This window comes from Dipodomys spectabilis, unplaced genomic scaffold (assembly GCF_019054845.1).
Source record: "Dipodomys spectabilis isolate Male_0828 unplaced genomic scaffold, ASM1905484v1 ptg000030l, whole genome shotgun sequence".
In the NCBI taxonomy this organism is placed as follows: domain Eukaryota; kingdom Metazoa; phylum Chordata; class Mammalia; order Rodentia; family Heteromyidae; genus Dipodomys; species Dipodomys spectabilis.
Genome location: NW_024870707.1, coordinates 2531439 through 2559172, shown reverse-complemented (window position 1 = coordinate 2559172; position 27734 = coordinate 2531439). Strand labels below are relative to the sequence as shown.

Genomic DNA, 27734 nt, shown 5'->3' with positions numbered 1-27734 from the left:
CATAGCCACAGGGAGGCTTCTAAACCAGCCTAGTCTAGCCTACTTGATTTTCCTTACACACAAACACACACACACACACACACACACACACACACACACACACACACACGCACACTTTGGTGGTAGATGTCATGGTCACAAGAGAAAGAACAGGACAAGTTGATTTGACTGCCATCTTGGCTGAAGCTACTAAGTCTAATCCTCTGAGAGGTTAGAACATAATTAATTCCTTTTTAATTACATAATATCCATTAAATACTTCATAAATCCAGATGTGAAAATGTTGATAAGGATGGATTCTGTGGTTTCATGACCCAAGAAGATCACATAAGAGTAACTAGCCACAGACTACTGATGCTGCTTGGTTCTTACTTTTCAGTTATGTTTGATCCAGAGATTTAAGTAGCCAAGAAGCAATCTTCAGGCTGGACTTACTTAGAAAAATCCTTAACAGATCTGCCTTCAGAATTCTACTGCCCTAATAACTTTGATATATTACGTTTTTCATGAAGCTTAACATCCTTGATTCTGCGTGCTTCAATGTAGTTTACTATTTTGAGTTTTTTTTTAGTGAAATAAAATCTCAGGTTCATTGGGGTGTTGCTTCTTTTTTTAAAAAAAATCACACTTAACTGGTCACTTCAACTAGAAATGAGTAGAGAGATGGTCTGTAGAGAGATGTCCTCCACAAGTTAGGATTTTCAGGGTTATTTTCACATCAACTTTCTGAAGCCTAATGATGCTTGAAACCTGACCTTTAAAAAAGTTTTTTCCGAGCTGCTATGGCCATGTCTCACATTTGCAGATCCTATGACTCTAAAAAACAAAATAAAGCCAGCCCATGAACTCAGCTTCATTTAGAAGGCCTCTGTTACCCATCTTTTCAAGTCACTACTTGAAGAAACTGAATATTCTACTGAAGGTAAAAATGGATACACATGCAGTGCAGAGCAGCAGCTACTATACAAACTGTTCCCTGAGAACCAGGTGACTTGTTATGGAATGGCCTGCTACTCCAAAACACATTCAAACAGGTGGGTACATTCTGTGACTTCCTTATTGATATGTGTCCTCAACAAGTTTAGTCTCAAAACTACAGGAAACTTAGATTTAGGCATCTGTTTCTACTGCCATGAATTTTTTTTTATTTTTTTATTGTAAAGATACTGTACAGAGGAGTTACATGAGTAAGGTAATAAGTACATTTCCTATAGAGCATTGTTCCCCCCTCCTTTGTTTTTCCCCTACTATCCCTCCCCTCCATACCTGCCACTGATTTTTTTTTGCCTTATGGCAGCATACTTAATCAAGTAAGAAAAAGTAACTCAGGATTGATAAGAAAAGTTTTTGATAAAAATTTTACTGACTGTAAAAGTAATGAATGGTACATTGTAAAAAAAAAAAAAAGACCAGTTCATAAAAATGAAAACACACCTAAATTCTCCTTAATTCCTTAATTCAAACAAGCATTATTAATCTTTAGCATACTCTTTGGGAAATATTTTTCTATGCATATCCTACAATTTTATGGTATCTTAGACCATTTTAAACCATAATATATGAGCTATTTTATATTTTGTTTTCCATCTATAAAATATTGGAAGAATCTTCCATAGCATTAATTTATTAGACATCAGACATTTGTCCATTTGACATTTCAAAACTCTAATGCATATTAAAATTCAAATTACTTGTTCTTTTGCACTTATATAAAAAGATATTGTGAAATATAACCTTATGCATTTCATCCATATAGTGATTAAATAGAAATATAATAATAAGTATGCAGATCTAGTTATAAAGTTCTTGTTTGATATTTAAACTTTAAAATATATCAATCCATATACTCCAAGACTGGGTATTATATTCTAATAAATCATTACCAGCTTTCAAGGTTTTGTTTTATTTTTAAACTACATTTCTTTGACTGTATAATATATAAAACATAAATGTCTAATGTTTATGAGAATTATTTTTATAAAGATATGGGAAACATTTTAATTTTTAAAGTTTTTATTGTTATCATAAAGGTGATATTCAGAGGGGTTACAGTTTCATAAGTCAGGTAAAGAATACTTTTCTTTTGGACAATGTCACCTCTTCCCTTGCTTTCTCCCAGACCATTTTAATTTCTAAAAATCTATTTCCAAAATAAGTCATATTTGTTGTAGACTTCTATGTTTCTATATCTCTATAGTTGAATTCATTTTTCCTGTGTCATATACTAGTAGGTTTTTGCTTAAAATATTTTTCCTATCTAGAGATTATATTCCCATCTGCTTTTCTAGTTTTGAAAAGATCTATGTTTCATTGATAGTGCTTAAAATAGCTGATTTTCCCTCTTTTGTCTTTTTGCTAATTGTATTAAGAGAAGGTACAACTTCAGAAAATATCCTATCCAGTTACTAAATACCTTGTATGAAATGTGCTTAATATTCTTCTAAATATTTCTAAAACCAATTATATTTCTGTGATTTGGCAAGACTCACTCTACTTAATGTATTGGTCTGTATTCATTAGTTTTTGCTTGTATTTTTAAAATACTAAGAAGCAGCTTCTAAATTTATCTGTCAAGTCAAATTTCCTATTGCCCGGCTGGGAAGGTGGCCCAGTGGTACAGTACTTGCCTTGTATGCATGAGGACCTGGGTTCAATTCCTCAGCACCACATAAGCAGAAAAAGCTGGAAGTGGCACTGTGGCTCAAGTGGTAGAGCGCTAGCCTTGAGCTGAAGAGCTGAGGAACAGTGCCCAGGCCCAGAGTTCAAGCCCCACCACTGACAAAAAAAAAATTCCTATTGCCTAACATATTTATTTCTGTATTCAACCACCCTTCTGAATATACGTAGCAGATTTTATTTCTTAAGTTGAAAACTTATGCCATTTGTTTTCTCTGTTAATATTGCAAGTAAATATTTAAAAGATAAAAATGGTGATAGGAAAAATTTTTGTTTCTTCATCAAGAATCTGGAGAACCATATGTTTTACCTTCAGAACATAAATTTTGACAGATATAATAATGATATTCTTGAATACCTCAATATTATTTATTTCCCCCTTTTAGTATGTAAAGCCTTAAGAGCACTAAGATCAAGTTCAGTACCCAATATCTTCTTTTAAAAAATTTTTATTGAGAAAATACCATACAGAGGGGTTACAATTACATGAGCAAGGTAATGAGTACATTTCTTACCAAGCATTGTTGCCTCCTCCTTCGTACCCAACATCTTATAGCTAATAACCAGAAGACTCTCTCTCTCTCTCTCTCTCTCTCTCTCTCTCTCTCTCTCTCTCTCTCTCTCTCTCTCTCTCTCTCTCTCTCTCCCCCTCACCCCAGAAAACACACACTATCCAGTCAATTATGGTCATTTCTTTAGTTTAAATATAACCTTTCTAATCATAACTGAAGTTCTCCAAATAGTGAGTTTTAACATTTCAAATAACTTCAAGGATTGTGGTATGACCTCACACAGCCTAGTTCATGCTTTGGGGATATGCTTCTTCCAGAGATGTTTAATTGTAACTATCATTGTGTATGTGTATGTGTGTATTCCAGAGATACTTAATTATGATTCTTATATGTATGTATATATTTTTAATTACCTAAAAAGCTTCAAAACTTTTTAAATCAAGTCTAATCTTTCACCGTGACTCCCAAAATAGTTGTTTCACTCATTGAAAACAAAACTATTTTCTTGGGGGGTTGCATGACTCTGCTCTTTGCAGAGCATTTCTTTGGGGGAGTGGAGACCACCAGGATCACAGTGATGGCCTATGATGGCCTGATATTAGGCATCTGCAAACTCCTGAACCACGTGATCACAATAAACAAGCAACTGTAATTGTATTGGTTGTGACACAGCTCACAAATTTAGCTGCCAAAGTGTATCTTACCACATGCTCAAACATTTACTCAGTTTAGTTGATTATGAAATGGGACTACATCTTCCCTAATTTCAAATTAAATTTGCCTCATGTTCAGTCGCCTGAAAATGATTAAAAATAATAACAACTTCTGTCCTGAAGCTTCATAGGTATTAAGTGAGTGAATGTGTAATGAAGAGAATCCAGGGTGTAGTCTCAAGCATTCAAGCATCTGTTTGGTTATAGTTCTATTTTTTTGTTTTTGCCTTTTTGCTTTTTTTTTTGTCAGTCATGGGGCTTGAACTCTGGGCCTGGGCGCTGTCCCTCAGCTCTTCAGCTTAAGGCAAGTGCTCTACCACTTGAACCACAGCACCACTTCCAGTTTTCTGGTAGTTAACTGTAGATAAGTATCATGGACTTTCCTGCCCAGGCTGGTTTTGAACCACAATCCTCAGATCTCAGTCTCCTGAGTAGCTAGGATTACAAGCATGAATCACCGACGCCTGGCTATCATCCTATTTTTGTTACTGTTTTCAAAGGGAAAAATACAACTGTCATTTATTAGTAAAAGGCAAAAGATTTATATGACCTGAAGAGAAACCAGATAATAACTGTCAGTTATTAGGAGAATATCCACCCATGTACAGGTAAAGGAAAGCATGCTGTTGTGTATCAATGGATGTGTGTGCATGTATATTTGCTATAATGATAAGACACACTTTTACATGTTGGATTTTTCTGCTTGGGATTTCCATCAGTGTCACAGAAAATGATCCTGACAGAAATTATGTGCCTGTCCAAATTTTGTCTGTCTGGAATTCAATCCTTGTGCTGCTATACACAGATAAATCAATAATCCAGATGTCAAAGCCTATTCATGGAGCAAGTGAACAATGTGACAGAATTTATCCTGCTTGGCCTGACCCAGAACCCAGACATGCAGAAGTTCTTATTTGTTATATTTTTACTTATCTACTTTCTCACTCTCATCGGCAACCTGCTTATTGTTGTAACCATCACCTCTAGCCCAACCCTGGACTCCCCCATGTATTTTTTTCTGTCCTTCTTATCCTTCATAGACAGTTGCTGCTCTTCAACTATGGCTCCCAAAATGATATTTGACCTACTCAGTGAAAACAAAACCATCTCTTTTGGGGGATGTATGACTCAACTCTTCGCAGAACATTTCTTTGGAGGAGTTGAAATCATTCTGCTGACCGTGATGGCCTATGACCGCTACGTGGCCATCTGCAAACCTCTACATTACATGATCAAAATGAATAAGCGAGTGTGTAACATTCTGGTGTCCCTGGCCTGGGCTGGAGGACTTGTTCATGCTCTGATTCAAATTCTTTTCATGGTCTGGTTGCCCTTCTGTGGTCCAAATGTCATTGACCATTTCATCTGTGACCTTTTCCCTCTCCTCAAGCTCTCTTGCATTGATACTCATATCTTCGGACTCTTTGTTGCTGCCAACAGTGGGCTGATGTGTATGCTCATTTTTTCTATTCTTATCACTTCCTATGTCCTCATTCTTTGCTCTCTGAAGACACACAGCACTGAAGAACAGCGAAAAGCTCTCTCTACCTGTGCCTCCCATGTTACTGTGGTCATCTTGTTCTTTGTACCCTGTATCTTTGTGTACCTTCGGCCCATGGTCACCTTCCCCATTGACAAGGCAGTGGCTGTGTTTTATACTGTGGTAACACCCATGCTAAACCCTTTAATCTATACCCTTAGAAACACAGAGGTGAAAAATGCCATGGGAAAGCTCTGGAGCCAAAGAAACATCTGGACCCAAAGGGAAATTTTTACATGACTAGAGAAGAGACAGATAAAATCTATTTGTTTTTACCAAGTACAACTAATGGAAAGGAGTCTTGAATTTAAAATATGTGAATTTTAGCATATTTTGTTTCCATTGTTTTCTAGAATCTTGAGTGGTTCCTCTAATAAGAAATTAATACTTGATTAAATGATGGCTCAAGATCCCTCCATTACACACTTCTCATCATTTGTGAGTGATCAAAAACTAATTGTTAGTTGCCATAAAATGTCATAATACATGAAAATTTTGTAAATTTAGGTTTTCACTGAAACACATTTTTGCCAAGTTTTCAGTATAGATTATATAGCTAACAGCCTAAGTAATTGTAATATTTAAGCTAAAAAGCCTAATAGGTAAATGTTTTTTGTTGAAATGAAAACTAATGAGATGTAGGTAGGCTTATTAGGAGTAACAGATAGAAAGCAGAAATGAATGGGTTTTGAGAAACAAGTCATTTAAGGCAGGACTTAAATGAATGCTGTTGTGTTGGGTACCTGCAGGGGCAGCCTTCTTCTCCCTATCACCTCACCCCAGTTAGAATGGCTATAAACAAGAACTCTAATAACAACAGATGTTGGAGGGGATGTGGGCAGAAGGGAACCCTACTGCATTGTTGGTGGAAGTGTAAACTTGTTCAGCCACTTTAGAAAATAGTATGGAGGTTCCTCAAAAGACTCCACATAGAGCTCCTCTTCCTTGAATAAACAAACTATTCTCTCTGCTTCTTCAAGGATATAAAATTCTTCTAGGTACAGCCTTAGTCCAACATTGGGTGTGATTTCTCATGTACAACAAATTTTTGGGGGGATCTTTTCCTGTCTAAAAAAGAAATCCTACAATTGACCACTGGTGGTTCACATCTGTAATCTTAGCTACTTGTGGAGACTGAGAGTGGGAGGATCATGGATAGAATCTATCCCAAACAGAAAAGTTCACAAGACCCTGTCTCAAAATAACAACCCAGAAACAGGACTGGAGATGTGGTTTGATGGCAGAGTGCTAAACTAGTAAGCACAAGGCCCTAAATTCAAACCCCATTACCAAAATTAATTAACTAATTGATTGAAATGCCATCTTAGGTGTCATTTCACCATCAAAATGGCTTGTACTGGCCATCCAGTTCCTTAGATGATAGGGCAAAGGTAGGTGGCACCAAAGGTAGTTGATCTCAGTAATAAGAGCAAAAATATCTTCACATTCAGATTTGAGTGAAGAAGTGCAGAACAATGAGATCAGAATTAACTGAGATGTGAACACAACAAAATTTAAGGATATTTGGAAACTAGAAAAAGAAACATCAAGGAACAACAAAAGCCTTGAAAATCTTAAGTATACTTCTAACTTCATAAAGACTGTTACTGTTACTGAAATTACTCTTTAACCATGCCTGTGTCGTATTAAATATAGACTATAAACAGATTGTTATTCAGAGGTTAATATTCATCCCATGGGGAAGGCCAGTTGTATCTCAATTGTTGCCAGCTCATTTACTGCTCATTAAATATCAATAAACACTATCTTATTTCCAAGCTCATTTGTCTTTTAAAAAGTAACCTACTAAGAGAGGTGCTAGATGCTGCATTCAGGTATTCTTTTCCCTATACAAACCACCTGGGCTACTGAGTATCCATGGGAAGAAGAACTGCTGTCAAGGACCATCCATCCCGTGGTCAATGAGCAGGAAATAAAATTGTATGTGTTAAATCACTGAGACTTTAGAATTCATTGGAAACCATGGCAAAATGCAGCTTGTTCTGTATCATCTTCATCTTTTAGAAGATTTATTAGTAGTAAGGACAGTCACTTTTGCAGTTACCTTGATTCTCAAAAAGATTACAATGGATAGTCATCATTATAAAACCAAGTCCTAAAAGAGCCTTTTTCTGCTTGATATAATGCATTATCTAATAGTTATACTATCTGATGTATACATTAGCTCTAACAGAATCACACATATCTGACAGAAATCACAAATTTATTTATCATCTTTTCCGTTTACCTCAGCAATATGGAAGAAAAATTTAAAAATATACACTGGAAAATGATAATAAAAATTCTGAATTACACTGTAAACTAGGTCTTCAAATTTTCCCAATGAAATTCTTTCAGTACTGCAAACAGGTCTTTCTAGCTACATGTTTAAACTTTCTACCAATTCCACACAACTATAAACTTCTTTAGCAATAATTATCTCCAAATTCTAATCAAACAACAGCAAAATAGAAGAATAGAACTTTCATCAGCAGGACGTTTGTTACTGTACTTCTATATCTGATGCATATGAATGGAATTCAATTGAATTTAGCCTTTTGAATTCAACATTTCTCTCTCATTTTAAAATGTGTATCAACATTAATTGGACAAAATAAAGGCATTCATTGCCTTACTCACCCCCAACAACAACAAAAAAAAAACCTTTCTAGTACTTGTTCCCACTCACAAACATCAATTTGAACAACTACCTATGCTCAAGAAACCTTTACAAGAGCTACAAGTGAGAGCTAATAGCACCTGGAATTGGCACAGAAATAAAGAGATTCTTGGAAAGGACAGGAAAGAAACACAATGAATTTTACTCATTCATTGTAAATAATATCATACCATTTGTAAAGAAATGGAAAGAATTTGTTATGTGAAATAAGTCAGGCCCAAAGAGAGACAAAGGATGCACATTTTCCCTTATATGTGAAAGCTAGATTTAACTTACAAACTTATAAGTAAATATATTGTGGTATGCCCTGTACACAGATGTATTAACTGAAACATGGTAGATTCAAGGGAGATCTCAAATAGTGTAATTCCTTAGAAAGATAAAAGTTCAGAAAAATAAAAGTCCAGGAACAGTACTCAAAAGGGATGGGTTTGGGACCCAGGGGAAAAGGGTAGACTAATGCAGGGAGAAGAGAGGGGGAAACACAAGCAAGAATCCAATGTATATCCTACAAATCAAGAAGAGTGAGGGAAGGGGAGGGAGAGGAGGGTTGGGTGAGAATGTTGAAAGGGGTGACATTGATCAAGATATATCATATTCATAAACTGCTTTGTTAAATGGCAGCTCCCTTGTAAACCACTTAATGATAACCATTTTTGCCCACATCACTCTCCCCCAGGTCTCAGTGTGCAGAGATGCCCTCAGCCTGAGGAAAGGAGAAGTGAGTGAGTGTTGGGCTTTGCATTACACCACAGCACTGGAACTGCCCTGGTCAAGCCCAGCACTGGGAAGTTCCCCATGACCCAAAGCTCCAGGACTGCACTACTGACCTGGTCTCCAGGTCCACAACACTACTAGGATAAGCACAATTGCTTCAAACGTTAGGCTTGTCCTAGGTCCAAGCCAATTCACACAGACTCAGACTAAGGGGCCTGGGTGACTCTAGTGGCTGTGGGAGATCTTGGTAGGAATGGTGTATTCTTTATGGGAAACACCATGGAGATTCCTCAAACACATAACTATGGAACCACCATACAATGTTCATATCCCATTTCTGAGTATCAAAAAAAAAAACTTGCAATCAAAATTTAAGAGAAGGGGCTGAGCATGGTGGTTCACATCTGTAATCATGGGGAAAATTCAGAGGACTGCAGCTAAAAATAGCAAAAAGCTAGTGAGACTTGCTCAAACAAGCTGGGGTCTTGACACATACCTGCAATCCCAGTTATATGGAACACATAGGAAGGAAGATCAATGTCTGAGACTACCCTAAACTCTCATCCCCCAAAATTCAAGAAGCTACCTTTAAAAATAAAGTAGCTATGAGGAAGTAACAATGTTCGACAAGCAGGGGAGTGGGGGAGGAGAGGAGGGGAATGGGAAGGGATGGGAAGGGGAAACAAAGGAGGAGGCAACAATGCTTGATAAGAAATGTACTCATTACCTGCTCATGTAAGTGTAACCCGTCTGTACGGTATTTTCACAATAAAAAAAAGAATGCTGCATGTTCTTTGCAGCATGTTTATTATGATTGTTAAAAAAAAGAAAAGTACTCATCACCTTACTCATGTAACTGTAACCCCTCAGTACAGCATCTTTACAATAAAATAAAATATAAAAATAAAAATAAATTAACTAAAGCAAAAAGGGCTGGAGCATTGCCCAACTGGCAAAGCACTCACCTATGAAGTACAAAGCTCTAAATTCAAACCCAGTACAGAGAAAATAAATTTTAAGTTAATTTAGTGTGGTCATTGCATGACTCATGGTAGCTATTTGGTGAAACAACTTAAATGCCGATTTATAAATGACTAGATAAAGAAAATTTGAGAGAAAGAGAGAATGAGATAGAAATAGAGATAATCAAGGTACATACACATGTGTGTACGGATGCCTATACAAACCTACTCCATCATAAAAGAAGGAAATCCTGACACATGCAACTACAATGGACAAATCTTGTAAGCAGTATTCTAAGTGAAATCAGTCAGTTCCAGAAGGGCATATACTGGATTACTACACTGATGTGGTTGTAAAATATTCAGACTCACAAATCAAGTGGCGATTGTTATAGTCTGCAGGGAAAGAACAATGGAGAATTGACTTGCCAATGGGTAAAAAGTTTTACTTATACAGGGTGAATAAAGTCTAAAGATGTACTATATGACACTGCATCTAGAGTTAATACTATCATATTACATACTACACTCAAAATTTTGTTTAAAATTGCCTATCTTACATTCAATGTTCTTACTATAAATCAAACTCAAGGGATGATGGATAAACATAATTTAATATGTACATTAACTGAGTTATTATTCTCCTTTCAAGAGAATTAGGGTTGTCCTTTTATCCAAAATGTAGTCTCTTTGCACAGTCTCAGTTATTTCTGGCCAATCAAGTTCTGAAAGCATTAAATACAAAATTCCAAAAACTAAATAATTTGCAAATTTTAAAGAGTACATTATTCTAGAAATATGATAAAAAGCTGTGTGCCCCTGTCTTGCACACCTGACAGAGAAGTTCCTCCTTTGACCAGTGCATCAATACACTGTTGATCCACTAGTCCCCTAGTAAATATCTTAGGGATCAGCTTGACATTCATGCTAACTAGTGTTTGGGTTGAAGTAATGCTTATTTTAATTAATAATTTCTCAAAAGCATAACATCTACCAAAGAGAATCCATAAAGTGCTTTCTTAGAGGGAAAGGATGTAAGTTCTTAATTTTAAAAAAGGAAATATATATATATATATATATATATATATATATGATGAATTTGCATGACAAAAGTAAATAACTATCCATGATATTGTGAAGAAGTTCAGTTAGTTTGGTTATCACATCTCAAACTATAGAAGCTATGTCCACAGTTTTGGTAAGTTCTGAGATTTAAATATTTGGTACTACCCACATTTTCAAGTGTGAGAAAAACTTTCTTTACTAGTTAAGTGGGTTGCTTAAAAGTTCCTCCTTTGGCCTGGTGGCTTGACTATTGATTATTATTCTTCTAAGATAGTATTTCTCTGGTTAATTATCCTGCTAAGACAGTATCAGCAAGTACTGAAAGGGAAAGAACTGTTTTGGGATAAGGAAGTATTTTTTGAAATGAAATGTTTTTTTCCAAGATGTAAATAAAACACACCTCAGAAGATACACCTCAGATTGTTCAATTTACAAGCAGAAGGTGTGGGTATATTTTGAGAGTACTTGTTTACTGTTAATCTCATCTCAAAATCTTTTAATGGTCACCTTATGTAAATACATCTTATTCCATTCAAACTAGCCAATCACAAGCAGACTGTAAACTTGAGCTCCGCCAATCTGAGCAGAGGGGCAGGGCGTATGCATTAGAGACAAAAGGTGAGCAGCCTGCCTGTTTCATTGCGGATTTTTGGCTGATTTTGCACCCTTCTGCAGAAGTACAGTTTGCCTTGCTGAGGCCTTTCTTTATTTTTTTGTGTATCCGTGACTCCAGTGGTTCTTGGAGAGCATATTTATAACACCACCCATTTGCTAGGAAGAACCTTAGAACATATTCCCTACAGAAGAAGAGTGAAGTTACTTTAAATTTCTTCTAATTAAGCTTATTTCAAATGGACAGATGAAATTGTATACATATATACATGTATACATATATACATATATGTAAATCATGCTGGAATGTATCTACACAGTGTAGAATGGCAAATCAGCACAAAAAAATTTGTAACAAAACCATTCATAGACACAAAAGCACAGATTAAACCCTAATACAATAACAGTAATCACTACAGATTATATTACTCAAGTCTTATCCTAAACCACAGCTGAAATACAACCCCACCTCAATTGCTTTTCTAAAACTAAACATCAATGATGTCTGTGGGGAACCAGTGGGAGTAAGGCAACGACCTTCATGTTGTCATGGCGAAGATTTTATCTGAGCCAATTATGATTCCTCTGAATAATACAAGGTCAATGAATGGCTAACCCCTGCACTCTACAGAAGTATATTTAAATATTTCTCTAGAGTCAGGGAAGAAGGAATCTGAAAGAAGAAAGGATCTGTGAGTAAATGGCATGCAGAATAGTGGACCAACAAGAGGAAGATTAACTTGGAACACCAGAAGCAAGCTAAGTGGAAAGAAGGAATATAGTTGAGAGGAGATCTTGAGGTAGGATTCAAAGAAATTCCCTGCATATTGTTTATGAGCTTTTAAGATATTTTGCCACATTTAGAAAATGATATACACTGAGTATATTTAATGTATTCACTTATTTTTTTAACTTGAAAACTATTGTTGAATATTTTTGAATAATAACATTTTATTGTTATTATAAAGGTGATGTACAGAGAGATTACAGTTATATAAGTCAGATAATGAGGGTATTTCTTTCTCAGTTTTTCCCTCCCATCCCCTCTTAAAGTTGTATAGTCATTTTCCTCATAGTGTCTATAATATTGTTTAATACTTTTCCTGTTTATATGTTGTCCTTCTTCAATTATTTTCAACTTGGAATAAGTACTCAAAGGAATTTTTTTTGAAATTTCACTTATACCCTCATGGAAAAAGATGGATTAAGACTAAAGCCATAGCCAACAAAAAAGTGAATTGACAATGGGAATCAAATAAAGTGAAACATCCAAATTGCAGAGTATTCCAGAAAATAACTATACCAATACCCTACCTGACAGTTCACAGAAGTCATTGAAAGCTTTATTGCATATGCTCAAATAGGAAGAAAGCAACAACTGCACTCAATCTAAGAAAAGGAATTCCACTACCAATTAGTCTCAGGTCAGTAAAAATGAAATATATTTCCCAACATTTTAGGCCAATAACAGGATTTGTTCATTTCCAATCCCCAAAGAAATTTTTTGACTCAAATTTAGTATTTTAACATGAAAATGAATTTGAGCACAATAACAAATGAAACAATATCAGTTGAAAATATCGTAAAAATATTGTCTGTGCTTTGTTAAAGCAGATGCTGTTAAAATTATTAAAATCAGTTCCAAGACTGTAGTAAATGTGAATGTGCCACTATATACACTAACTCAGAACAGCTTAGATGTGATGGTTGAAATTTTTCACTCTTGAATGATTTCTATGCTGCAATTGTGAAGATTAAATTTGTAAAATTAATTCATTTAAATGATTGATGACATAGTTATTGTCTACAGGAGCCAAGGATAAAAACAACTCAAGGAATATATTTTTCTGAAAGCAAAATACATTCATGTCTTTATGCCATTTCTAAAAGGCAATGGGAATTTTACCTAATCTAGAATATAATCTATTTGTAAGCAAAATATAACTAACAAGAAAAATTTATTTATAAAGTGTTGTGAAAATCCACAGGGAACTGTGTACTATTTCTGTATTTACAACCCAAGGTAGAGAAAGAAAAATAATAAAATAAAGGCTCCTGTAGAGCCAGACAAAACAGGTAAACATGCAAATGAATAATGCACCAGGAGCTATAACAATAACTACATGCATTCAGTGCACTCAGTGCACTTGCTTCCTATATATGTTGGTTTTATCTGAAACTGTATCTCTTTCCATAGAATGATATGACTTTACATGGTGAAAAGAAATTATAGGTCACAGAACATATCTGGTTCAGATTTAGCAAAAGTAGAAAATTTAGTTTCAAAAAAGAGTTGATTAACAAAATACTTAATAATATGTACATGGGAGGGAAAAAATATGAATTAAAAGTAATTGACAGAGTTCTGGGAAGATGGCTGAGGAGAAGCTGGAGGCTAAACAAGCTCTCACATAGAAAGCAGTTTTAGTGTTCCAGTGAACAGTTCTAGGCCAGAGAATCACACCAAGTGTGCCATCACAGTACAGAGAGTTTGACCAGAGAGGGAAAATCCAGGCAAGAAGACAGATCTGAGCACTAGTCTGTAGCCATGGCTGCAGCCATGGCGGCTGGGGCAGCTGCCGTAGCTGCCATACCTACAACACAGAGAGCCCAGGACAAAGGCGCCGGATGCAGCAAGGCAAGCGGATTCTACTCAACACCAGCAAGAACTGACAAGGAGCAGACATCTTAATCCTGCAGATCGCAGATCAGAGATGACCCAGGAACCAACACTCCGACATGAGTAGAACCCTGACATCCTCACTCCTTCTCAGGGAGCAGAGGAGGGAAGGCCACCCCTCTCCTCCCCCACTACCGGAGATCTCCAGCTTTGATAATAACAAAGGCTCTGCTGAGCAGCTAGCTCCAACTCAGGCCTTGGGAGAAAACAAGAGTCATTTAGCAGGTCACAGGAACCTGCCTTGACCTGCCAGGCTCAACTCCACCCAGGGGAAAGTCACCCAGCCCAGGCAGTGGTAGCTCTGCCCCCAGAAGAGTGGCTTTCTTCACTGGGTAAACAGAGCCAGAGGCTACCACTCCCTACAGCAGTATAGACAATCAATTGAAATTAAGTAAACATAAACCCTGAGAATGGCTCCAGGCTGGGCTCTGTGAGTGTCTCAGAAGCTAGCCCCTCAGGGAAAAGCTACTGCTTGATGAAAGGCCTCAACTCTACCCAGAACCTAGCCTCATCACAGCATATCTAAACTAGCATCTCCAAACTAGAGGAAACAGCCATCTTCCTCTTTTGTGATACTCAAAGCAGATCTCGCTCCCACTGAACTAGCCTGGGAGGAGGACCACAAATTCTTTTTTTTTTTTTAATTTTATTTTATTTTATTTGAGAACATACTGTACAGAGGGGTTACAATTACATGGGCAGGATAATGCATATATTTCTTGCCAAGCATTGCAAACTCCTCCTTTGTTTACCCTTCACCTCCCTTCCCAGCCTCCCCCCTCCCCCCCACCCAATCATACCCCCCCTCCCCCCACACACACCGACATTGTAAAGCTGGTTTTGACATGACATTTTGTACTTCTCATTGTTGCAACAGGTCCACCTGAATCCTTAAATGATTTGTTTGTCCCCATCTCCTCCACATGTTATACTGACATCAAATATAGTGAAAGCGGGGGTTACACTGTGGGGGAGGGACATACAAAGCAACAAAGAAATAATCTTATAAATGCGTTAGAAACACATGCATGAAAGAAACAAAAACATTTAAATACATATTTGAGGGTTCGTTTTCCTAACATCACATTATCTGACCTTTTCCGCTTGACTCATACATATACTAGATATTGCAAATAAGGGAAACCATGGGACCTATGTTTCTTTGGGCCTGGCTTACTTCACTTAATATAATTTTTTCCTAGCCTTTCCATTTCCTAACAAATGGGGCAATGTCATTCTTTCTGATGGAGGCATAGAATTCCATTGTGTATATATACCACATTTTCTTGATCCATTCATCTACTGAGGGGCATCTGGGTTGGTTCCATATCTTAGCTATGGTAAATAATGCTGCAATAAACATAGTTGTGCTGGTAGCTTTAGTGTGGTCTTTTTTGTAAACATTAGGGTAAATGCCCAAAAGTGGGATTGCGGGGTCATAGGGGAGTTCTATGTGAAGTCTTTTGAGGAACCTCCATACTGCTTTCCAAAGTGGTTGAACAAGTTTACATTCCCACCAACAATGAAGTAAGGTTCCTTTCTGTCCACATCCCCTCCAGCATCTGTTGTTGTTAGAGTTCTTGGTTTTTGCTGTTCTAACTGGAGTGAGGTGATATCTCAATGTTGTTTTGATTTGCATTTCTTTTATGGCTAGGGATGTTGAACATTTCTTCATGTGTCTATTGGCCATCCTTCTTTCTTCTTCAGGGAAGCTTCTCTTTAAGTCTTTTGCCCACTTATTTATTGGGCTGTTGTTTCTTTGAGGATTTGTTGTTGGGTGGTTTAATTTTTTGAGTTCCAAGTATATTTTAGATATGAGACCCTTGTCCGTTGTATGGCTAGTAAAGATCTTCTCCCAATCCGTGGGCTTTCTATTGATCTTGCTAGCTATGTCATTTGCCCTGCAGAAGCTCTGCAACCTTATGCAATCCCATTTGTCCAACCTTTCTTTGATTTGTTGTGTTTCCGGGTCTCTATTCAGAAAATTTCGGCCTGAGCCAAGGAGACCCAGGGTTTCTCCTATTCCATCCTGTAATGTTTTCAGAGTGTCTGCTTTGAGTTCAAGGTCTTTGATCCATTTGGAGTTGATTCTGGTGCAGGGTGATATATAAGGATCTAGCTTTAGTTTTCTACATGTAGTTAACCAGTTTTGCCAGCACCATTTACTGAAGAGGCTGTCTGTCTTCCATTCTATTGTTTTAGCTCCCTTATCGAAGATTAGATGGCTATAGGTCTGTGGGTTCATTTCTGGGTTTTCAATTCTATTCCATTGGTCCTGAGGTCTGTTCTTATGCCAATACCAAGCTGTTTTGATTGCTACGGCTTTATAGTAGAGTTTGAAATTTGGTATTGATATTCCTCCAGCAGTGTTCTTTCCGTTGAGGAGCGTTTTTGCTATTCGGGGTCTTTTATTGTTCCATATGAATTTTTGGATTGCCTCTTCTATTTCCTTGAAGAATGAGGGTGGAATTTTGATAGGTATTGCGTTGAATTTGTAGATAGCCTTGGGAAGTATTGCCATTTTCACGATGTTAATCCTTCCAACCCAGGAGCATGGGAGGTTTTGCCATTTTTTAAGTTCTGTGTTGATTTCCTTTTTCAAGATTTTAAAGTTTTCATCATAGAGGTCCTTCACTTCTTTAGTTAAGTTAATTCCTAGGTATTTTATTTTTTGTGGGGCTATTACAAATGGAGTTGCTTTCCTAATTTCAGCCACACTTTTCTCATTGTTGGCATACAGAAAAGCCATGGATTTTTGGGGGTTAATTTTATAACCTGCTACTTTGCCAAAGTTTTGAATCAGCTTAAGTAATTTGGGAGTGGAGTCTATGGGATTCTTTAAATACAAGATCATGTCATCTGCAAAGAGGGAGAGTTTTATTTCTTCTTTCCCTATTTGGATCCCCTTTATGTCTGCATCTTGTCTTATTGCTGTAGCTAGGCATACTAACACTAGATTGAAGAGAAGTGGAGAGAGTGGGCATCCTTGTCTTGTTCCTGAGTTAAGAGGAAATGGCTTTAGTTTTTCACCATTGAGTATAATGCTGGCTGTAGGTTTGTCATATACAGCCTTTATTGTACTGAGGAATGTTCCATGGATTCCTAATTTTTCCAAAACCTTCATCATAAAGGGGTGTTGGATCTTGTCGAATGCTTTTTCTGCGTCTATTGAGATAACCATGTGGTTCTTATTCTTGCTCCTGTTGATGTGATGAATAATATTAATTGATTTGCGTATATTGAACCAGCTTTGCATCCCTGAAATGAATCCTGTTTGATCGTGGTGTATGATTTTTTGGATGAATTGTTGAAGTCGGTTGGCCAAAATTTTGTTGAGAAGTTTTGCATCAATGTTCATCAAAGAAATGGGTCTATAGTTCTCTTTCTTTGATGAGTCCCTGCCTGGTTTTGGGATGAGGGTTATGATGGCTTCATAGAATGTGTTCGGTAGTGAGCTTTCTCTTTCAATTTCATTGAAGAGTTGGAGGAGAATTGGTGTGAGCTCTGCTTTGAAGGCCTTGTAAAATTCCGCTGTAAAACCATCTGGTCCTGGACTTTTCTTAGCTGGGAGGTCTCTTATTGCTGTTTCTATTTCAATGCTTGATATGGGCCTGTTAAGATAGTTTAACTCATTTTGGTTTAGTTTTGGCAAGGACCACAAAACCTTGGGTAAAGCAGAACATTTTTTCTGCCTTCCCAAACAAACTGGCTTAAAAAATCAATCAAGCCACAGGAAAACCAAACACCACAAGCAGACCAGAGACTCCACCAAGAGACTTGTTACGAACACAAAGGAGATACAGGATATTCCCATCCACCCCACCCTACCCCCAAAAAATCAAAGAACTCTTTTTTTGTATTTTCTTTTTAATTTTTGATTTTTTAAAAAACTTGTTTTCTATTCATCTTTTTTTTTTCTTCCACTTATAACTTTTATTTTAGGTTATATGTGTGTGTTCCTTTTTTTTTAATCTCTACTGACCATTTGGTCCTTTTTTTTCTTTTTTTCTTTCTCATTCTTTTCACTTTTTCTTCTCTTTCATTCTTTTTTTGCATGACTTAATTGCTGTTCTGCTCATCCTCAGATAGACCCGTCATCGATTATTGGACCTTATCCTCTATTGTGCACACACTTAACCGAGAAATTTATTACTCAATTCAAAACCTCTTAGGCTTAAATTCCACAATAGCAGTATTATCTCTTTATACCTATACAATATTTTAAGTATTTTTATTTTTCAGTTTTTCATGTCTCCTTTCTATCCTTCCCCTCGTCTCATCCTATCCCCATTCTTCTATCAATATTACTTCTTTAAACTTGCATAATTTTTAAGTGTTTCACCTTTTAAATGTTTGTTTTTCCATTTTTTTTCTTGCCTCTTTTTTTCTTTGTTTTTTCTTCTCTCTCTCCTAACATTCTGTCCAGGCCATTTCCCTCTTTGAGATTAGGACTTGGTTAATTTCACTCTCCTTTTATCTTTCCACATCCCTCTAACACTATTTTGCCCCACATTTCTCCGTAAACCTAAAAATTTCTGTTTTGCAAAATTCTACTTTGCTGTTCTTAGCAAATGAATACATAGTTGTTTGATGTTGAAAAGACTGTATCTGTTGAACTAGATTGTACCTGCAGACTTTTGACTGTGCAATTATAGGATTTGGGTTGATGCTTGCCTTAAATAGTGTTCTAGTACAAAACTGGTATTACTTTCATACCAAATGGGCAGAACAAGCTGGAAAAACACAAGAAAAATGGCAAGTTGGGTATCTCAACTCCCACTCATGATAATCAGGTGACAGAACAAATAATGAATAATCCAGAGGAGAGTTCCCAAAATGCTCTACAAACACTACTGGTAAACATGGTGAATGAAAAGATTGAAAACCTGTGAAGGACTCAGTGTGAGCTTGATAGGGAGTGAGAGGAGGCAAACCAAAGATCAATACAGGAAGCGCATGAGTGTGAGGTAAGATGCATAATATGGCAGGAACTCCCAAATACATCTCAGTCCTTCCTTTTAACATTAACGGACTTAACTCTCCAATTAAGCGACATAGACTGTCTAGCTGGATTATAAAACAAGATCCTTCTATCTGCTGCCTTCAGGAGTCACACCTTGCCCATAAAAACAAACACATTTTCAGTGTGAAAGGCAGGAACAAAATCTACCAAGCAAATGGCCCCCATAAACAGGCACAAGTTGCAATCCTAATATCAGATAAAATAGTCTTCAAATTAAAATTAGTGAGAAGAGATAAAGAAGGTCGCTACATACTAATTAAGGGATCTCTCCTTCAGGAGCATATTACAATCCTAAATATCTATTCACCAAACAATGGAGCACCCAAACTTATCCAAGAAACACTACTTTCTCTCAAATCTCACATAGATCCAAAGACATTAATTGTTGGGGACATTAACACACCACTCTCCCCACTAGATAGATCAACTCAGCAAAAACTCTCAGAGAAACCAAAGATCTAAACAACTGCATAGATCAACTAGATTTAAAAGACATTCACTGAATATTTCACCCAGCAGCATCAGAATACACGTTCTTCTCAGCAGCACATGGAACATTTTCCAAAATAGACCACATTTTAGGTCACAAAGCAAACTTGTCCAAATTCAGAATCATTGAACTTATACCTTACATTCTCTCAAACCACAAGAGAATAAAACTAGAACTCAAAACCAAAAGCCACCAAAGAAAGTCCAGTATCACATGAAGGCTGAACAACACACTGTGGGTCATGGAAGAGATTAGAAAGGAAATTCAAATGTTCATGATATTCAACAAAAGTGAACCCACAAATTACCAGCTCCTCTGGGACACAGCTAAGGCAGTACTCAGAGGAAAGTTTATAGCTCTGAGTTCCTACATCAACAAATTGGAGAAATCTGAAAAAATTTAATGAGACATCTGAACCTCCTTGAGAAAGAGAAGCAAGATAAACCCAATCCAGTAGATGGAAAGAAATAATTAAAATTAAATGAATTAGAATCCAAACTAAACTATAGAAAGAATAAACAAAACAAAGAGTTGGTTCTTCAAAAAAAATAACAAAATTGACAAACCCTTAGCAAATCTTATCAGAAAAAGAAGAGAACACACCCAAATAAATAAACTCAGAGATAAGAATGGAAACAGCACCACAGAAACAACCAAGATTCAGAACATTATAAGGGAATACTTCTCATACTTGAGAAAGTGGCAGAAATGGACGTTTTCCTAGCAAATATCAACATGCCAAAACTAAACCAAGATGAGTTAAATCATCTTAACAGGCCCATATCAAGCATTGAAATGGAAACAGCAATAAGAAACCTCCCATCTAAGAAAATCTCAGGACCAGATGGTTTTATAGCAGAATTCTACAAGGCCTTCAAAGCAGAGCTCACACCAATACTCCTCCAACTCTTCAATGAAATTGAAAGAGAAAGTTCACTACCGAACTCATTCTATGAAGCCATCATAACCTTCATCCCCAAACTAGGCAGGGACTCATCAAAGAAAGAGAGCTATAGACCCATTTCTTTGATGAACATCGATGCAAAACTTCTCAACAAAATTTTGGCCAATCGACTTCACAATTCATCCAAAAAATCATACACCACGATCAAACAGGATTCATTTCAGGGATGCAAAGCTGGTTCAACATACGCAAATGAATTAATATAATTAATCACATCAACAAGAGCAAGGATAAGAACCACCTGGTTATGTAAATAGATGCAGAAAAAGAATTTGACAAGATCCACCACCCCTGTATGATGAAGGTTCTTGAAAAATTAGGAATCAAGGGAACATTCCTCAATACAATAAAGGCTGTATGTGACAAACCTACAGCCAGCATTATACTTAATGGTGAAAAACTAAAGCCATTTCCTCTTAAATCAGGAAAGAGACAAGGATGTACACTCTCTCCACTTCTCTTCAATCTAGTATTAGAATATCTTGCTACAGCAAGAAGATAAGATGCAAACATAAAGGGGATCCAAATAAGGAAAGATGAAATAAAACTCTCCCTCTTTGCAGATGACATGATCTTGTTTTTAAAGAATCCCACAGACTCCACTCCCAAATTACTCAAGCTGATTCAAAACTTTGGCAAAATGCAGAGTATAAAATTAACTCTCAAAAATCAATGGCTTTTCTGTATGCCAACAATGAGAAAAGTGTGGCTGAAATTAGGAAAGCAACTCCATTAATAATAGCCCCACAAAAAAAATAATAAAATGCCTAGGAATTAACTTAACCAAAGAAGTGAAGGACCTCTATGAAGAAAACTTTAAAAACCTGAAAAAGGAAATCAAAACAGAACTTAGAATGTGGCAAATCCTCCCATGCTCCTGGGTTGGAAGGATCAACATCGTGAAAATGGCAATACTTCCCAAGGTTTTCTACAAATTCAATGTGATACCTATCAATATTCCAACCTCATTCTTCAAGGAAATAGAAGAGGGAATCGAAAATTTCATTTGGAATAATAAAAGACCCCGAATAGCAAAAATGTTCCTTAACAGAAAGAACAGTACTAGAGGAATATCAATACCAAATTTCAAACTCTATTACAAAGCCATACCAGCTTGGTACTGGCACAAGAACAGACCTCAGGAACAATGGAATAGAATTGAAAACGCAGAAATGAACATACAGACCTATAGCTACCTCATCTTCGATAAGGGAGCTAAAAAAATTAGAATGGAAGAAAGACAGCCTCTTCAGTAAATGGTGCTGCAAAATTGGTTAACTACTTGTAGAAAACTAAAGCTAGATCTTTATATATCACCCTGCACTAGAATCAATTCCAAATGGATCAAAGACCTCAGAGTTAAAACAGACACTCTGAAAACATTACAGGATGGAATAGGAGAAACCCTAGGTCTCCTTGGCACAGGCCCAGATTTTCTTAATAGAGACCCAGAAACACAACAAATCAAAGAAAGGTTGGACAAATGGGATTGCATGAAATTGCAGAGCCTCTGCAAGGCAAGATCTATAGAAAGTCCATGGATTGGGAGAAGATCTTCACTAGCCATACAATGGACAAGGGTCTCATATCTAAAATATACCTGGAACTCAAAAAATTAAATCCCCCAACAACAAATCCTCAAAGAAACAACTGCCCAATAAATAAGTGGGCTAAAGACTAAAAGAGAAACTTCTCTGAAGAGGAAAGAAGGATGGCCAATAGACACATGAAGAAATGCTCAACCTCCCTAGCCATAAAAGAAATGCAAATCAAAACAACATTGAGATACCACCTCACCCCAGTTAGAATGGCTATAATCAAGAACTCTAATAAAAACAGATGCTGGAGGGGATGTGGACAGAAGGGAACCCTACTGCATTGTTGGTGGGAGTGTAAACTTGTTCAACCACTTTGGAAAGTAGTACAGAGGTTCCTCAAAATACTCCACATAGATGGGAAGGAGAAACAAAGGAGGAGGTTACAATGCTTGATAAGAAATGTACTCATTATCTTGCCCATGTAATTGTAACCCTCTGAACAGTATTTTCACAATAAAAAAAGGCTCCACATAGAGCTCCCCAATGACCCAACAACCCCACTTTTGGGCATTTACCCAAATGATCACAAACAAGGCCATACTAAAGCTACCAGCAGGACTATGTTTATTGCAGCATTATTTACCATAGCTAAGATATGGAACCAACCCAGATGCCTCTCAGTAGATGAATGAATCAAGAAAATGTGGTATATATACACAATGGAATTCTATGCCTCCATCAGAAAGAATGACATTGCCCTATTTGTTAGGAAAATTATCTGCAAAGATAGGTAAAAGTGTGGCCTCATTAATTTTACAGACCAGAAATAAACAGGTGAAAAGTATTTTACTATTAAATTCAAGGTACACAGCTGAGGGCAATTCTATTTTCAGGAGGACCATACCATACACTCACACAAGAGAAATTCATAGAAAGGATGAACAATGTGACAGAATTTATCCTGCAGGGCCTCACTCAAGATCCAGAAGCTCTTATTTGCTGTGTGTTCAATCATCTATTTGGTCATACTGGCAGGTACCACATTCATCTCCATCACCATCTTCATCAGCCTAGCCTGGGGGTGCCCCATGTACTTTTCTCCTGCCTACTTGTCCAATAGATGCTTTCTACTCTTCTTCCATTATTCCAAACATGATCGTAGGCTTGGTTTCTAAGAAGAGCACCATATCCTTCAATGGCTGCATCAAACAGCTCTTTGCTGAACACTTCTTTGCTGCAGCAGAGATCATCTTGCTCATTGCCATGGCCTTTGACCGCTATGTGGCCATCTGCAAGCCCTTGCACTACACCACCATCATGAGCTGCCCTATGTGCTCTTTCCTGGTTGGGGTAGCTGGAGTATTGAGGTTTATTCATGGAGGGATATAGGTTATCTGTATTGCCAAGTTGCCCTTCTGTGGCCCCAATGTCATTGACCATTTTTTATGTGACTTACTGCCTCTGCTGAAGTTGGCCTGTGCCAACAGCTGAGACTCACCCAGAAAGGAGGTAAAAGAATCACTCCATGAGCTACTGGTCTCTTTCACTGAATAATCTACATTGCCCTCCTCACCAAGAAATCAGTAGACAGAACTACATGTAGCAGCTTGCACTCCTAGCTGGAGGCCTATAGCAACTCTACTAAGAGGCTTTTTTTTTTCAGTTTACCTGGCACCTTACTCTTGCATTCAATAAAATTTGTCTCTGTTCTCATTTTTCTTACCTCATAATTCTCTATCTGACCCGAGTGCTATAGAAGACCATGATCCCCTGAAAAGAAATTGATATGAATTCTCAATTATCCTATCAAGTAGCTGGAATCCTTCCACCTAAATCACTCCAATTGTCAATAATAAAACATTTTCAGAACTCTAAGCCTTGAAAACTGACATTTTCAGTCCTCAAAGCAATGGCGCTGTTTAAATAAGTCAGATTTTCTGAGAGATATCCATTCTCTAACTTTGACATGTTTGAACTACACTATATCTTCGACCATGTCACAATTATGGGGCAGAAAAATTCTGTCAAGAAGTTTTCAAAATTATACTATTCAAGTCTGAACCTAAACCATAGCCAGGACACAAGCTTTAACTTTATTCTAACTGCATTTCTAAAACTTGGAACTAACGCTGTTAGTTTATAACATCCATGTTCACTGCTGCACTATTCACAATAACCAAGGTAAGGAAACACCAACATACATACAGATGAATGGATTAAAGCAATGTGGTACCTATACACAATGGAATTGTACAGGGACAGCAAAAAGAATTAGATTATGTCATTGTCAGGGTATTGGATGGACATAGAACAAATCATGTTAAGTGAGATAAACCAAGCTCAGAGAGACAAACAGCACATGTTTTCACTTCACTGTTTAAATTAGATCTAAAATACTCTGTAACGTGGTAAAATATACAGGACTCTGAGCATTCACACACAGTGAGACCAAAGGAAGACAGGGAGGAGCACACCGCAGCAATGCCTATGTGCATCAGGTCATACAAAATAATATTTATCAAAATTAACTCCAGGAAATGAAAATAGGGAATTTTTCTTTGTGCTTGCTTTCATATCCTTATAGCATATTTGTCCATGTATCCAATTTGGGGAAGGCAAAAAGGGCACAGAAAGGTATGGACAATGGGTGAACAAATGCAGCATTGGTACTTGTTAGATATTATATTGAAAATGAGCTATATAACTTGTGGGTAAGAGGGAAAAAAACTGGGAGAGAGTGAGGGAAAGGGGTAACATTGTCCAGAAAAAAATGTACTCATTACCTTACTTATGTAACTGGAACACCACTGTTACATCACCTCTGTAATGATACTTTAAAATTAAAACATATGGAAAATAACTGGTCACTAATGATGTTTGTACATACCATCTGGGAAAAAATCAATCACACTCACTTTTGTTACACAAAGATTTTAGCAATAGCTAATTACTAATCCTCTAGGTAATTTAGAGGCCTTCAAAGCATGACCAAAGCTATATTCTGAGAGTATATTTAACTACTTCTCTAGAGTCAGTTAAAAAAAAAAAGAATCACAAAGAAGGAAGCATCAGAGTAGAGCCAGAGACCAACAAGAGGAAGATTTGTTTGGGAGATTACTTTTGAGGTTGGTCTGTCTCTAAGAAAATAGAGTGTACCGAAGAACTAGGCTGATGAGTGAAACACGTTATATCTCCATATAGCTCATGTGCTTTACAAGACAAAAATATTTTGGCCAAATTGACTGTAAAACTAAGCATGTCCATGTGATTTATTTCATTTCTATACTTGAAAATTGAGTACACTAATGTATGCTCATTTGGTTAATTGGGCTTTGGTATCATTATTTTTGCTTGAAACTGACCATAATTTAAGGGTATAGGACAATATTCATTTGGAAGAATTCCTGACACTTTCTTTGGAAACAAGGAAAGGCAGTGGATATTTAGTTGTAGAACAATCAATATTTCCTAATGGACACAGCACACATTGTGTGGAAAAGAAAAACACACAAACAAACATACTAACAATGAGAGACACACAAACAAAAGTGTCCAAATAGGACAGTCATCTGGAGAGACAATCATTCCAGTTTCCTCAGCTTTCACTTCATGGAGATCATCTAGTATGGATTGTTCAGAGTGGAAGATATAAAGGGCAGCACTCATTCTGAAAAATTCAAAATTCCATAATCAACTGCACCCAGGTGAGTAAAAACTATATCTTTGCCCAACATTTTGAAATTATTTTAGGCAAATTTTGTCTGAAATAACTTTTGTAGTTGCATATATGATTTAAATATTTACATTGTGCTAAGAAAATGTATTTGAGTACGACAACATGAAAATAAACATAGAAAACACTTCATCTAGTTCAAACCAAAGGCTTCTGGAAGAACTGATACTTTTTTTTAACATTGTGGCTAATATTTATGTATTTTAAGCATACAGATTCTATGCACTTTCACAGTGAATGCCCAAAAGAAGTGGAGTGTTTTTGTTTTTGTTTTGTTTTGTTTTTGCCTTTGCATGATTTCCAAGCTGCCATTCTGAACTTATAAGACTCCATATAGAGGTCCCCTATGACCCAGCAATCCCACTTTTGGGCATTTACCCAAATGATCACAAACAAGACCATACTAACTACCAGCACAACTACATTTATTGCACTTATTGCAGCATTATTTATCATAGCTAACATATGGAACCAACCCAGATGCCCCTCAGTAGATGAATGGATCAAGAAAATGTGATATATGTGTATGTATGTTCCTCCTCCACAGTATAATCCCTGTTTGCACTGTATTTGATGTCGGTATAATTTGGGGAGGGGAAGGGAAAAACAAAATGTTTAAATAAGGATACAGGTTGACCCATTGTAACAATAAGATGTACAAGACACTATGGTGAGAAACAAACTTTAGGATTTAGGCAGTAGGGGGGGAATGTACTTGTGGAGATGGGAGAGAAGGGATGGTAGGGGAAAAACAAAGGAGGAGGCAAGAATGCTTGATAAGATATGTACTCATTCCTTGCCCATGTAATTGTAAACCCTCTGTATTGTATTTTCATAATATATGTGTATGTATGTATGTATTTAATTCATTCAAGACATCTACCTATGTCAAGAAAAACTAAAAACTCCTCCTACTCAAATGAATTAATGCCACAGCAGGATATTGTGTTATCTTAGCTTTCCCAAATATAATTTTTTATGTCCACAGGAATGTCAGAGTACCTAATGTCTCATTTAGTTCCTTTTGCATGATATGAGTGGAGATAATTATTTAAAGAATCCAGGGCATAATCTTGTAGCTGATCAAAGTTCAACGTCAAGGAAAATTTATTTATAATATACTAGGGAACATATGTAGAATATTTATACCATTTATATAACAACCACCAAAAGTTTGAAAGCAAGGTGCATGAAATGCAGAGCCACGTAGAGCCAGACAAACATGGGGGCAGTTAAGAGTTGTAACCAGTAACTTTTAATAACAAGAGTTTCTTGGCCTCAAAAGGGAAGAACCCCCAACGGTAACTTCATTTACACAAGCGTGTGTTTTCATGAGAGAGAAAGGAAGTATCATCATCAAACAAAGCCACTGGACCTTTAGCAACACTGAACACTACATTTTAGATACATAACAGATGACAAGAGAGAATTCTGTAATTGGCCATAAAAGTTATTATTACTTCAAAGTAATCGATACTTATGACATTGGCTGCCATTCCAAATGATATAATTAAGCCAAAATTGAGAAGGAAAATTGAGAAAGGAAAAAAAGTTAGCAAGGAGAGCCCAATCCATAAGCCTAAAGGCACATTGATGTATGTGTTACCTCTAAGATATTTTCAATATTTAATTAAAATGAATCAGAACATATTAACTTTACAACAATCTATCAAATGGCATAAGTGAGGAAAACTGTAGCTCTACCAGCTTCAAAGACAGAATGAAACAGGTGACAAAGTATTTTGTTTACTGACTTCAAACTCACATCACAGAGAAGTACTATTTATTTTCAGGTGAACCAAAAACACAAAAACCAATATACATTAATA

At 36.7% G+C, this 27734-nt stretch overlaps 1 protein-coding gene and 1 pseudogene across 1 annotated transcript; both read left to right on the top strand.

Annotated features, from left to right (window-relative positions):
• The first annotated feature begins 4689 nt into the window (after positions 1-4689).
• Positions 4690-6109, top strand: LOC122104964 (olfactory receptor 4C5-like). The gene is made up of 2 exons (XM_042676018.1): positions 4690-5640; positions 6084-6109. Exons 1-2 carry the CDS (start codon positions 4740-4742, stop codon positions 6107-6109), a joined length of 927 nt encoding a protein of 308 aa, XP_042531952.1. The 5' UTR covers positions 4690-4739.
• Positions 6110-21274: 15165 nt separating this feature from the next.
• LOC122104688 lies at positions 21275-23663 on the top strand (annotated as a pseudogene).
• The last annotated feature ends 4071 nt before the right edge of the window (positions 23664-27734 follow it).

Bases quoted from the DNA above. Each gene is read 5' to 3' on its own strand.
- LOC122104964 (XM_042676018.1), top strand. From the start codon at position 4,740: ATGGAGCAAGTGAACAATGTGACAGAATTTATCCTGCTTGGCCTGACC. The intron at 5,641-6,083 runs GCCAAAGAAACA...AATGAGATGTAG, and splicing joins TGCCATGGGAAAGCTCTGGA to GTAGGCTTATTAGGAGTAAC.